Source organism: Acipenser ruthenus, chromosome 6, assembly GCF_902713425.1.
Source record: "Acipenser ruthenus chromosome 6, fAciRut3.2 maternal haplotype, whole genome shotgun sequence".
Taxonomy (NCBI): Eukaryota; Metazoa; Chordata; class Actinopteri; order Acipenseriformes; family Acipenseridae; genus Acipenser; species Acipenser ruthenus.
The window spans coordinates 55381769-55395478 of NC_081194.1; the positions used below are offsets into that span (position 1 = coordinate 55381769).

The following is a 13710-nucleotide window of genomic DNA, read 5'->3' on the forward strand; positions in this document are numbered from 1 at the left end:
TACACTGCTGTGCACTAGATGGCTATGGCTCTGACTTTCATAAAGACACTTTGGTGTCACCAGTCATCTCTCATGACAGCAAACATGATTTAAAAAAAAAGTGTATTGTGGCAAAAGAAAAAAATGTTGCACATGTCATTTGAAGATACTTTTACAGTTAACCCTGTTTTTAATAAAGTGTTTATACGATCACTTCTGGTGAGCCAGGGGACTATCATCAGTACAAACAAGACAGAGATGGTGTTTATAGGTAAAAGAAGACCTCTGATAATAAATACTGTACCTACTGTAGTTAGTTCAACGATTTGTGTCTTTTTAATACCATAACTCAATGCAAATATGGTACTGTCATCAGAAATAGAGGCCGCCTGTTGAACACTGAATAGTTTTTGAGAGCTTAGATGCTGTTATGGGATCCCTATGGGATGATTGTTTATAATCTTTTCATTGACAATTGAAGGGGCTTCAGATTGGGAACATTTCTATCTAGCTACTCAGCGTAACACTTCATAAAAAAAGTTATGATTTACAAACTAATCAAAAATAGAACTACAGGTTCTGTTTTGTGTGCATAGTCACTGTACGTATTTTCCTGTGAAGTACTGTATTGTTATTTCTACGAGGATGTTTTCAAATGATTCTTAAATGTTTAAGAAACCAAAATGTTTAATAAAACACATTCTGTAAAAAGTGAGTAACCTAATTTTTAACTAATGGGGTGATGGGTTGTAAATATTTTAACATTCCTAACTTCTGGAATTAAAGCTTGGTCTGGTCCTCAAAGTAGCATAAATAGTGAAGTAGCAGCATCACCCGCAGGAATGCTAAATGACCCTCCATGTGGTCCTCTGTGGAACCCTTTCTCTTTCAGGGCACCTAACATGGCCCTTCTGTTAACAAAGGATTGAAGCAGACCAAGCATGCTATAGCAGATGTTTACCTATCAGTCTTGCACAGTTCTATTTCAAGTGGGGGGGGGGGGGGGAAATGTTCTCCTTAATTTCACCTTTAATCCCAATCTGCATAACATTTGAAAATAAAGCATGCATTTAATTTTTGATTTTGGAACTGTGGCACTGTACTGCTGTTCGCAAAAATGTCCAGAAACATTGGAAAAGTTTTGAAAAATTGATTGAATGTCCGCACGAAAATAATGCTGGAGCTTTTTTTAAAAAAAATAATATAGAGCTCAGCTTTGAACATATGAAGTTTTGCTTCACAGAGTGATATGTACATCACCTGTCTACCCAATTTACCAGATTGAAATCACCTGGATTATTCTGGACTGTTCAGCAGTCTAGTATGTTTTGTTTTTGAAGACTGCAGAAGATTAACATATTAATGATCATGTAGATGTTAAAGAATATCCTAAAGGCTGTGAACATTGCACTGCAAGGATGGATACATTGACTCATTTATTAACTTTTTTTAAATGTGGTTGTTTATCGCATGCAAACTCCTGAAGCTTCCACTCTATATTGTTCAGTAATTGTCACCAACGCACATTCTTTTCCAGTGAAAAAGACCTTTATAGGTAAAGGCAATCTTTATGTTCACTTATTGGGATAATTGAGTGGGTAGGCGTAAAACTGCATTGACAGGAACAATATGTGACATGAACATTCATTTGAACAGAGGAAGAATAATGTATACTCTGTAGCAATATACAATTGGTATCATCATCCTGGATAGCACACTCTCTCACCCATACTCTAATTAACATGCTAGGAGTAATTAATGAGTTTTCTAGGCGGTAGTACTGATCAGAGCCCAGTAAAATAAATACATTTATTGGCATTCTTATCAAACGACTTACTTTCATACTGTACATGTATTTAGGAGGCTGTGTGGTCCAGTGGTTAAAGAAAAGGGCTTATAACCAGGAGGTCCCCGGTTCAAATCTCCCCTCAGCCAGTGACTCATTGTGTGACCCTGAGCAAGTCACTTAACCTCCTTGTGCTCCGTCTTTCGGGTGAGATGTAATTGTAAGTGACTCTGCAGCTGATGCATAGTTCACACACCCTAGTCTCTGTAAGTCGCCTTGGATAAAGGCGTCTGCTAAATAAACAAATAATAATAATAATAATAAAGTAGCCTTACATCAAAGACCTCTCTTCAAACCACTAAACTAAATATACAGCTACTAATTTGTTCTAGTTATTGGATTATTGAATTTGTTTGTATTGCCTTTCCATTAAATTTGCTCCCTGTTTTTGGATAATTATTGCAGTCATTTGTGAAGAGACAGCTACATTGTAGCACCATACTGTTACTGAAGTATCTCAGCACGAATTAAAGAAAGTCTGGGTTTTATCCTCCTTTCTGCAGGAATACCTCAGGGTGAAACGATTAAAACCATCTAAGTAGAGCTCAGTGGGATATATTGCTATAATGTGTGTGCGCAAATGCCATCTAATAAGATCTCTTACTTTAATCATCACAGAGTGTTAAAATAAATACAGTCGCTACAGTGTAATCTTAGATAGCTCATGGGAACTGGTAATGCTTATTTATCTCTTGTGGAACCAGCATGCAGGAAGACCTGCGGTAATACATGTGTTTAATTGTGACCATGAAAGGTCATCACAATTGACATATTCAAACAGCAGAAGGAATAGCAGATCCATAATATTTTTTTATTGATTTTATTTTGCTGTTTTTTGCCTAATAAGGTTAAAAAAAAAAACACATAATAATAATATATTTAAACTATCGTATTCCTTTGAATTAAGACATCGCCCACATTTCCCACCCTTAATTTGAGGAAAAAATAAAACATTATATAAATATGCATTTACAAACATACAACCTCAATTACACACATGGAGGCAGTTTGCAGCTGTCTGCTGTCACACAGAGCATTACAGTTATGTGCTGCTTCTCGTTTCCAGTCATGATTACTTACACCTGTTTTTCTCCCAATTTGTGTACTGTGGTAACGCATGGCACTTCGAAAAATACGGGGGTGTGATCAGCATTTCCAATCTGTCCAAGCGGGTACTGTTTGTTAGAAACGCTGAAATTGTAAAAGCGTCTCTTTGAATTCCTCAGGAAGTTAATGACGCTTCTTTGAAAATGGCTGCAATGGATAATTTGAGATTGGGCTGTAATGTCTTTGTTCATCCTTTGTCAGCAGTCAGTCTCGTTGCTGTTTGTGTACTCGGGTAGTCACGTCGTTTGTTGTCAATTTTAATACATGCATCATTATACTGTACTCAAATTTAAGATGGAGGCTATTTTGGGGAGAAAAAAATTGTTTAAAAAGTGTGTCTTAAATTCAAAGGAATACAGTAATTTTACACTAAGTGTCTCAGTGCTTCACCCTCCTTGGCATGAGCAAGGTAACGCTCATCTCATTAGCTGTGAGGTGAGTTCAGATCCTAATATAAGGAATAATATACCATCTTGAAGCAGTGTACAAAGCCAATGACTACAGCAGCAAACAACTGTAGCCTTTTTTCTTTGTATTGTTCACAGCAGGAATTTGAAGTGGGTTTCTGCAGTAAATGTTAACTGCAAATTATATTTCTGTATACCTGCCCTGGGCAAGTGATCTGCTATTTCAGGTCTGTCTTCCTCTAAAATTAAGTTGTCCAAGTTTCTAAAAATAGCCCCCTTTGGCTTGATAGACAACTTGGCTGATACATTCAACCAATCAGTTTCCCAAGACAGTGCACTGGCAGTTCACTCCAAGCTTACATTGCCAGAACTGTGCAACACTACTTTGCCAAATATAATATAACTGTATTAGCCAATACCCAAAATGCTAATTTATTCTTATCAGCCATAAAACCTAGTAAGCTACCTGCTAGCGACAATACCCCAGAATCAAGGCACATTTCATCCTCATTTCAGCAGAAGCTCATTCAATTAAGACATACTACACATGTCCCGGTCTTCTTTTAGTAGCAGTTGCCATAAGGAGTTGTGCAGGAATATTAAACATGTTGAATTTAAATCTATGAGTAATGTTAAAACTTTACAATGCATTAGTAAGACCTCATCTAGAATATTGTATTCAGTTCTGGTCACCTCGTTGCAAAAAGGATATTGCTGCTCTAGAAAGAGTGCAAAGAAGACTGACCAGAATTATCCCGGGTTTAAAAGGCATGTCGTATGCAGACAGGCTAAAATAATTAAATCTATTCAGTCCATTACGTAAGGAGAAATTCAGCTAATGTGATTGAAACGTAGTCCCTTTCGTTGTGAAAGGTCAGTTCTCTGTTAATTTCACAGTCATTGATCACACTGCTGATGTGTAATGTCAAAACACATACAATAAATACATGCATTAAATTTCAGTTATGGGACTTTAACATGTTTTGTTTGTAATTCATTTATAAACACGCTAATATCCTGTTAACTTATTTATTAAGTCAGTTTACATTTATAACACAAAATCAGTAATCAAAACTGTGGCACACAACTGTAGCTACCAGTACATGTTCATGCCATATTCGACTTACTGGACTATATTTTCCACTATGTGCAACTTGCAGGCAGATTACCTTTCCATATGTCAGACAATCGAGCTCACTGTACATTAACAAAGCAATCGCTATGGGAAATGTACATTTAAATGTAGATTTGTTATTTGCAGTCTTCTGGTGACACGCAAACAAAGGAACATAAAAACTGTTATTGCCGGTGCTTCAAATTCTTTTTTTTCTTTTTTTTTTTTTTTTTTTTTTTTTTTTTACTGTTCCCTTGATGATAATTGCATTCATTATTAGTGGTTCTTCTTGCAATCACGAGTTCTTGTTTCCTGCCGTAGACATATGTAATGTACCAACTAGCTAGGCAATACCTAGGCATATTATTGCAAACATCATCAAGGGAGCAATAAAAATGTCACATCAGTAAAAAACAGCTGAATCTACATGTAGTCCACTGCAAAACATAAAGAAGCGACTATATTAGTATATGACTGTGACAGAAATACAATGATTCTCCCTCTCCCTTCTGACCTATGAGGGCGCTAAGCAGCGAGAACAGTGTACCTTGGACGGGCTGGTCTGACAGTTGTTTCCCAGGGTTCAAGGGAAGTCAGCCAGCTAGAAAGGGGGCGGAACTCCAGTGCATTAACTAAACGACCCGGAAGGGAAACGATGTGGCCGTCACGGATTGGAGGGGCAGCTGCACTCATTTACCAAGGGGTCATGTGTGACGACATAAAAGGAGACGGAGAGACGCAATCTTTTCCTTCGCTTTGGTTTGTGATTTGAACCTGAAAGGACCCGTGAGAGACCCAGTGATAAATCGTATCGTGAGTGTTTTGTTTGTTTGTCTATAATTGTTCTTGTTTGTTATTATTAGATGGCTAACCCGTTCCGGAGCTGTCGCCAAGGGCCAGCAAAAAACCCGGAACAGCACTTCACTGTTGTCACGCATAAACTTGTATCACCTACCACAAGCACTACAGCACACACTCAGGACTGGTGACCGTGTTTTGTACATTGTGGGAAAGATACATGTGTTTATTATTTGGGACTGCTACACGTTTATTTATTCCAGTGCATTACACATTGTTGTGTATTGCCTGGAGTTATTGTTTGGTCACCAGACCAGGATTATAACTTAAAAAAAACTCTTTCCAACTGGATTACAACTCTCTGTCTATTAATTACGGACTGCATCACTCCTGCATCTGTACACAATCAACCACTTTGCCACAATGACATACAGACAAATAATATTGCAGTGGCGTTGGAGCTTTATCCCAGTTTTAGTGGCACCTTAATTAATGTGGTCTTTCTTTGGAGTAAATCCTTTCTCATGAAGAGTAAGTGGCTGTCATGTTTATTCGATTTTAAATACTGTGTGTTCAGGAGCAGCTCTTGATGTACCTGGTCCTCTTTCACCATACACACATGTTTGCTTGCAAAGTTTATTTTTCAGGGGCTCACAAAATACTGGAATAAATTATTCACCCTCTAGGGTATGCATTTGACTTGGGTTCTTCACTGGAACACTATAAAATCTTTTATTTTATTTGTACAACAGGTTTCACCACTTTCAGTTTAAAGAATGTTTCCAAACAGCTGAGTTGACAACATATGGGGTAAAGATACTAGTGTCCAAAGGCAAAATGAAAGTGTTATGTATGATTACTTGTAAATGTCAATATGTAATATCTGTTTACTAAATGGTCTGGTTAACAATCAGGTTAATAAAATCCATACTATATTTATTTTCATGTAAAGTTGTATGTCATTTTAATCATGAATCAAACAACCAGAACTTCAGTTTTTTTGTAATCAAAACTCTCACATAAGATCTTACCTGGCAAAAGTATGTTTAGTTGAAAAAGGAGATAAAAGAAAGGAAAAGCTTTGGAAGAACTGATGGTCAGGGAAAATCACACACTTAATGGTATGCTAGATGCAGGATCATACCCACAGGAGTGCCATAATCAAGAACATTTTCAGTTGCATGCAGTACCTGCCTTCCTTTGATCTGCAAAGCTTAATTATCATGGATCTGGCAGTCGGTGTTGTTCTTCAAGTTTTACTGAACTCTTTTTAAGGTGGTAGCACTGGTAGCACACGATACACATCAAAGTGCATACAATGATATTTGATTTTTGTCCAATTACCCGGCCCATGTGTCCTGTCTCTTGAGAGTCACAGAGCTTTGAGTGTTGTTTCTCGGAGGCACAGATTGTTCAAGGAGTAAAAACTTCTATCTGCTTTCCTAGTGCAAAGTACCATGACCAATCTGAGCCTTATTATATACAGCAGCTGTTTCAGACATATTCAGTCAGTAAAAAAATGTACAACCCAAAACCAAGATAGGGTTAATGGGTATAAGTACTCATATACTATATAATGTTCTTTTTGATAGGTTAGTATACATTGAGTATTATACAAGAGATGTAACGCAACTCAGCACATTATATACAGGGTGCACACTATTTAAAAATGTTTTTACTGTATCCCCATTTTGTCCCACCAATTAGGTAAAGTGGGTAAAGGTCTGATGTGTTTATTTGTTTAGGCTCCGACACAAAGCATCTTCTTGTCTGCCTCAATGGTAGATCCTTTAAGACAAGACTCCAGAACTGCAAGAGCCTGATTTCATTTTAGAATCCTTTCCACTTTCACACATATGTCCCTATCTATCCTCTTCACTTCCGAAGGTATACAGCAAGCAGCATTGTTACTTCAATAAAATATGAAGCTGTCCAGATAGAAAAGAAGGATATTTTATCCTTGCCTAAGGCTCCTCCTGTATCACTTGTAAAATGCCCTTTTTTCTCTTTTCACATTATCGAACCTTTAGGGGCTATACCTACTACTTTTACATGATATGAAAGGAGTAAAATAGATGCTTGTGATCCTCCAAGGTATTTTTGATTCCATTTCCAAAGGTCCTACTGCCATCCAAGATCTTAAAACCCAAACGGGTTGCTTGTGTCTCAAGGGAAGAGTTGTTATTAGCAGAGGGAAATCCTTCATTGCTTTTTTCCCTGGTTCCAGTAATGATAATAAACGTAGATTAACTGTTACTGTTCTTATACATTTTATGTATGGTCAGGTAAACTGTGACTCCGCTTACTTGGAGCTTTACCTTGATCCAATGGCCATTGTTCTTGCTCCATCATTGTTTTTATTCTGCTGCAGTTTAAAGCTTGTTTAGTGCCTTTTGTGTCTGTGTTCATGTTGTCTTACAGATTTATTTTGTCATGCAAATCAGCAATCAAGTCTCTTCATGGTTTCGTGTCCCTTGACACCATTTTATGTTTCATAGTTGGCTAAATTGTATCAAGTATGCTTGCCTCCACATAAAAAATTAATAATTCTGCATACATTATGAATTTGTTGGATCCCATTATAATTGGTATGAACTTTATTGTAATTGGTTGTTTCAGAGTTCCTATCAATCCTTGGTTGAATTTCCGTGCTTTACTAAGGAAGAATAATGCTGCTTAAAGCTTAAATTAGGATTTTGATGGATCCCAGAAAGGTGGTATAATATAATATAGTATAATGTAGTATAGTATGTAGTATATCTGACAACTTGTATCTTTTTGCAGTAATTTTGTAAATTATTTGTTAACTACCAGAAAGTTGTGTCAAACATCCTCAGGTATAGTGTCACATAAGCACTGAACGCACCTTTTAATGGCATTGACATTGTTACTAGTATGTGTTTTTTTGTGAACAACAGAACTCAAAGTATTTAACCAAATATTATATTATGAATTTGGATTTACTTCAATGTTTCTATGAATATAGCACATAGATCTGCTGTCATCTTGGTATTTCCATTCTTCTGTTTAACTGCTTAAGACCACCAAAATGTATCTCCAACTGAAACTTTCTACTTCATCATGGTTAGACCAGCAAATTGTCACTCAGTCCAACAATATCAGAAAACATCAGAGAATAAACTATAGAGTATCTGGTAACAAAACAAAATGGCATCTTGGAATTGGAAAAGAGTTTGTTTTATGATGCGTTATAAATAAAAATAGTTTACATCCGGTTCTATTCACTCTACATTTGGAGCTTCTACACAGTATTAGGGGTGTAGCTTTAATTATACTTTACCCAGCCATGGAGAGAATAGGCACACTGGGACACATTCCTTAATCCAGAGTATTCTGGCCATAGCAGATTATGTTATCATGTGCATTTCATATGGGCAGAAACTAAAGATTCAGGTAAGAAAAATATAAATGAGACCAGTATTTCCCTTTGGCTGACTCAACTAAAAATGAGCAGACTCTGTCCTGTGCAATATTTTTAGTGTTTGAGTTACAGTTTAGAGCCACAAAGCAGAAGAGGCATTTGTTCACTTTACTGAAGCACACTCATTACTGTCTTCCTAAATGTCCATATTGTATTTCAGCACTTTAGTGTAATCTCTTCAAACTGCCCAAATAATCTTTAAGGCTTTTATCTATAGTATACATAATAGGGAGACTCCAGAAAATGTGAGGTACTGTATGTGTGGGAAAATTTTTAGATTTTGAGATCACCAAAATTAAATTTAACTTGGATAATAAGCCAAATTTAAAGACATGCAAGGTGTAGGCTAGTGCATATGCTTGTGTATTAAACCACTGTACTTTTTAGCATGCCCCCAATATCTATTCTATCCAATTAGAAATAGATCTAACTATTTTACATAGAAAGTGATAACATATCATTTCTAAGAACAAAAAGTACATTGGAGTCATTGATTTGTAACAAACAAGATAAGGATTTTCAAACAAGATCAAAATAGCTGTAAGCTTCATTATAATTAATTTGCTCTATGCATGAGTTTGATATCCCACATAAAAATGAAACTGAGAACACAGCATAGTGTAACTGATTTGAAATTAACATACCTATTTTTTTTTAGTTCAAAGGGCGTGCAACACTTTCATGTTCTCACATGCATGAACTTGTGATAACCCACAATTTGTTACGTCAGTGCGGTAGCCAGTCTGTTTGAAATCTAATGAGTATGCAGTCAAATGATTGTGACACAGATCCAAGCTCCCATGGGAGCACAGAAAGTCAAGCATCATCTCAGTTATGTTCAATAAGGAAATGACTGCTGAAAATACAATTCAAGGACAAGACACACATGACCGATCATGAAATCAGTGATGGAAAAATGGACGATAAATGTGCCACAGCGCTCAAGTTTTCTGCAGGACTGAAGAAGGGCACCGTAGGGTTTTGGTGGGAGGTCAGTGAGTGGTGCTTTTGATATGAATTATTTAAATACAATTTTCTGATATACTTAAGGAACACTATAAATGTCAATTATTTATCCTATGTAGCATGGGGCAGCAGTGTGGATTAGTGGTTAGGGCTCTGGACTCTTGACCGGAGGGTTGTGGGTTCAGTCCCAGGTGGGGGATATTGCTGCTGTACCCTTGAGCAAGGTACTTTACCTAGATTGCTCCAGTAAAAACCCAACTGTATAAATGGGTAATTGTATGTAAAAATATTGTGATATCTTGTAACAATTGTAAGTCGCCCTGGATAAGGGTGTCTGCTAAGAAATAAATAATAATAATAATAATAATAATAATAATAATAATAATAATAATAATAATGTAGTCAAATGAGATCTACATGTAGAAATGTTTTATTATAGACCAACATCCTGCAACTATAGGTGGGCATCACATGAAGAGACAGGGGTCAGAAAAAGGCAGGATTGGAGACCTTCTATTTTAACCGAGAGAGCATGCTAAGCTCTTTACTGTAGATCAAGAAAAGTATACATTTAGTTCAATGATCTGTTATAAGCAGTTATAACTAATCTGTAACTGGTTTTAAAATATGTTACAAACATTGCAGTCCATGAAGAGATTGGTGATTGGATTTCAGGTCTTTCTTTTTCATTCTAAATGATTACATGGAGAGATTGCAAACAACACTGATTCCTGACTTTACATGTTGATTTAAATATCTCATTTCTTACCTTTGTAAACCACAAATATGGAGACTGCCTGCGATTTGATGCACCCACTTCTTCACTGTGATTACTTCAACTGTCAATCACATGGCCTCTTTGCACTAGATCTGTCGGCAATGTATTGTTTTTTTTTATCATAGTGACATCTTAATCTTTCCAAATTACTGTGTTTCAGATCATATAGTTTATTACATCGCAGAGCTTCAGAACTTGATATACAGTATGAGCACCGAATAAAAGTTTTGTGCATTGAATTGATCATTCTTGCCTAGACTACTGGGTCTGTTTTTTCCAACCCTGTTTATGCTGTAAATTTAAATGTATTTAAAAGTTTGAATCTATTTAATTAATAATAAAAAAAACTGTTTTGTATTCTTATGATTTGCAGTAATTTGTCCAAATGAATAAAGTTTTCAATTCTATATATCATTGTCAAGATGACAATAATATACAGTAGGGAATAACATTATGAACCCACCTACAGAAGTCTAATAAGTAGCCAGTTGCTAATAGGACACATAGCAGCACAAGAGCAAAAGTACAGGATCAGAGAAGGACATAGGAAAGCAACAATCAACCCGGGGAGCAAACCAAAGAGTTATCAATCTGATTCATGCTTGGTGCATCTGGCACTACTGTATTGACTTGAAATCTGAACATTATAACAGCCAGCACTGGAGAATTTGTTTAGTGACCTTGATATTCTATCCAATATGGCTAGTTGAAAACCATCTTGGAGTCTTTTTTTTTTTTTTTTTTTTTTAACTATCAAGATTGCTCTAAAACCTTTCATATACAGTTGGGTTGGTTACATGTTGGAGGTGATATGATGATGTACTGGGTCCTGTATACTCATATACTCTTGTGTTCCAGATATGTATTTTGAACTTAATACATATCTGTTTGCTGTAGTACAGTATACTGGCTGCATAACTGCTATACAAAATAGAAGCCTGTTAATTTAGGATCTGTTTGAAAAAGAGTCCAAATAAAAAAGTGTATTCACTAACATTGTTTTGTATGATAAACCTTTTTTTTCTTTTTTACAGGCTGGCCAGGAGCAACCATACCTATTCTTGTTTTTTTGTATTGCTTTGCACAAATTGGAATGGAATGGGAAAGAACACATGTGTAAAAGTGATGTTGAGTGAATGGGAAGTCTAAATAAAACACTCCACAGATTTTGTAAACATTTGAATAATTGTATTTTTATCTTTTTCTGTACACTAATATGACTATGCTAGTAAAGAGTCTAATTTCTTCTGAAATGTACAAATATAATTGACTTATCCCTGGGACTGGCATTACCTTTTAACTATGGTGCAGCTGTCCTTAATAACTGGTTTTAGGTATGGTAACAACTAAGAAATTTGGCCAGTTGGCCATTTTAGGAGTTTTATTACATAATTACACATTATCTCTATTGCATTATTTAGTATTTCCTTGTTTTACACTTGTATAAAAACAGCAGTGCTATAATTAAAATGTAATGAGAGACTGTTTCATATCTATTAAGCCATTTATTTTCATCTATCAAAGATTTTATGTTATAGTTACTGTTTTTATATCTAGATTGTGGGCAGGAGGTGAGGAGCTTTTCAAAAGGAAATAAGTAAGTTCTTTTGGAGAAGACGTTAAAACAGAACTTGGGGAAAGGATACAGAAAAGCGCATGATGTATACAGAATCTTCTTGTGTACAAGCTGTTTGTTAAGCTGTTTTGTGCATTACTATTACAATTGTTGTATCAATGGAGGTTTAAAAAATATTGTTATAACTGTGTTTAAATGGAGATTTCCAAAAGGGAACAAATATACAGTCTGCACAATGGGGAAATCGTTATCCTGATAGAACTTAAAATACACAAGATGTGTCATGCAGTGATCTGTTATTTGGTAAACTTTGTTAGTAGTAGAAGAACACGTTTGTGTATTGTGGCGGTGTCATGCGATGTTCATAAAACATTGTAACCAAATAAAAAAAAGACATAAAACTTAATGGAACAACCATACAAATGTGATTTAATAAAATCGTCCTCAAAAAAGATATACTATACATTGTTCTATGATGTAACTCATGATGAAATTACTGTACTATAAATAGAGTTGGTATGCGCTGCACAGAGTTTGTTTACAATTGATTAGTTACAAATTGCTGTGTAAGATGCGCTTGGCCGCATCCGATCATAAACATTGAATCACTGAGGGATCCAAAATCTTTGTTTTCAGCATGGTTAAAAAGCTATTTAACTTAAAGGTATACTTTATATCTTCAGCTTGTTCAGAATATCTCATTCATTACCCCCTCTATATCCTGTTATATGTGCCATCTGTCATTTCTATGGTTGTTTCTGCTTGGATTATTATTTATCATGCATTCTAATTATTCCAGCAAAAACCAATAGCAATAACCCGAGTCTGCTTTTGAAAAAAGGTAGGTGATTGCAATTTCTGTCTCCTCGGTGAGCACTATGATATTATATAGACAGTTTCCATTTACTCTCTTACAGATGCAGAGGGTGCACACCACTAGTGGTAAATAATATCTTGTTTTAAGAGGCTTAGTTGGCAGTCCTAGTAAATAATCATATAAAAAGAAACAGCAGCAGAAAAATATACAACCCAAGAGTATCCCATTTTAATGATTATGTTCTCCCTTTACATTTTTCTCTCTATACTGTATTTGGCTCTATCTGCTATAGAGTTTGCTATAATAGGCAAATACTTGTTTTACCACTTTCTGTTCAACAACAGGAAATGTTAAAACTATTTAGAACTGCTGTCTGAAAGTTGTAACTGAATATTTGATATTGGAGATGTGTTTTGTTTTATTTAAGTAGTATAGTATCATCTTGTTTAGTTTCCTTTGTTGTATTTAATTACACTTTTAGTAGAATAGGCTTTTTTTAGACTGTAATTGGTACTTAAAGGCTAACTGATATTATGACCAGGCCACGTGGACCCCAGCTGTTTATTGTTCAAAGAAAAGCTTTTGAAGCGGTTTGGTTCATGTTTTGTTTTCATATGAATGTGTGGTAAGTCTTCGGGGGAAAACCGTAAACATCAGAACACGATTACTGTTAACAGTGTGTTGGGTCACAGCCAGGACAGAGCAAATTCAATGTGAAAAGGCCAGAAGGTGTTTAAATGGTTCTGGAAGCATATGTGCTTCAGGAAGTTATGCAGGAAAGTCTGTTTTCCACAATGGTTGACAGAGTCATCATCATTATTATTATTATTATTATTATTATTATTATTATTATTATTATTATTATTATTATTATTATTAT

The 13710-nt window shown here is 35.6% G+C and overlaps 1 protein-coding gene across 5 annotated transcripts in view; it reads left to right on the plus strand.

The window, feature by feature from the left end:
* The window catches only part of LOC117410760 (protein-cysteine N-palmitoyltransferase HHAT), a 95647-nt gene extending 83036 nt beyond the window's left edge, over positions 1-12611 (plus strand). For 2 of the 5 annotated variants that reach the window (XM_059025540.1, XM_059025542.1), the window contains exon 11: positions 11472-12605. In XM_059025540.1, coding sequence (XP_058881523.1) covers positions 11472-11557 — 86 coding nt within the window. In that variant the 3' untranslated portion in view covers positions 11558-12605. The other 3 variants (XM_059025543.1, XM_034017548.3, XM_034017551.3) reach the window with 3 other exon arrangements.
* Positions 12612-13710: the final 1099 nt, after the last annotated feature.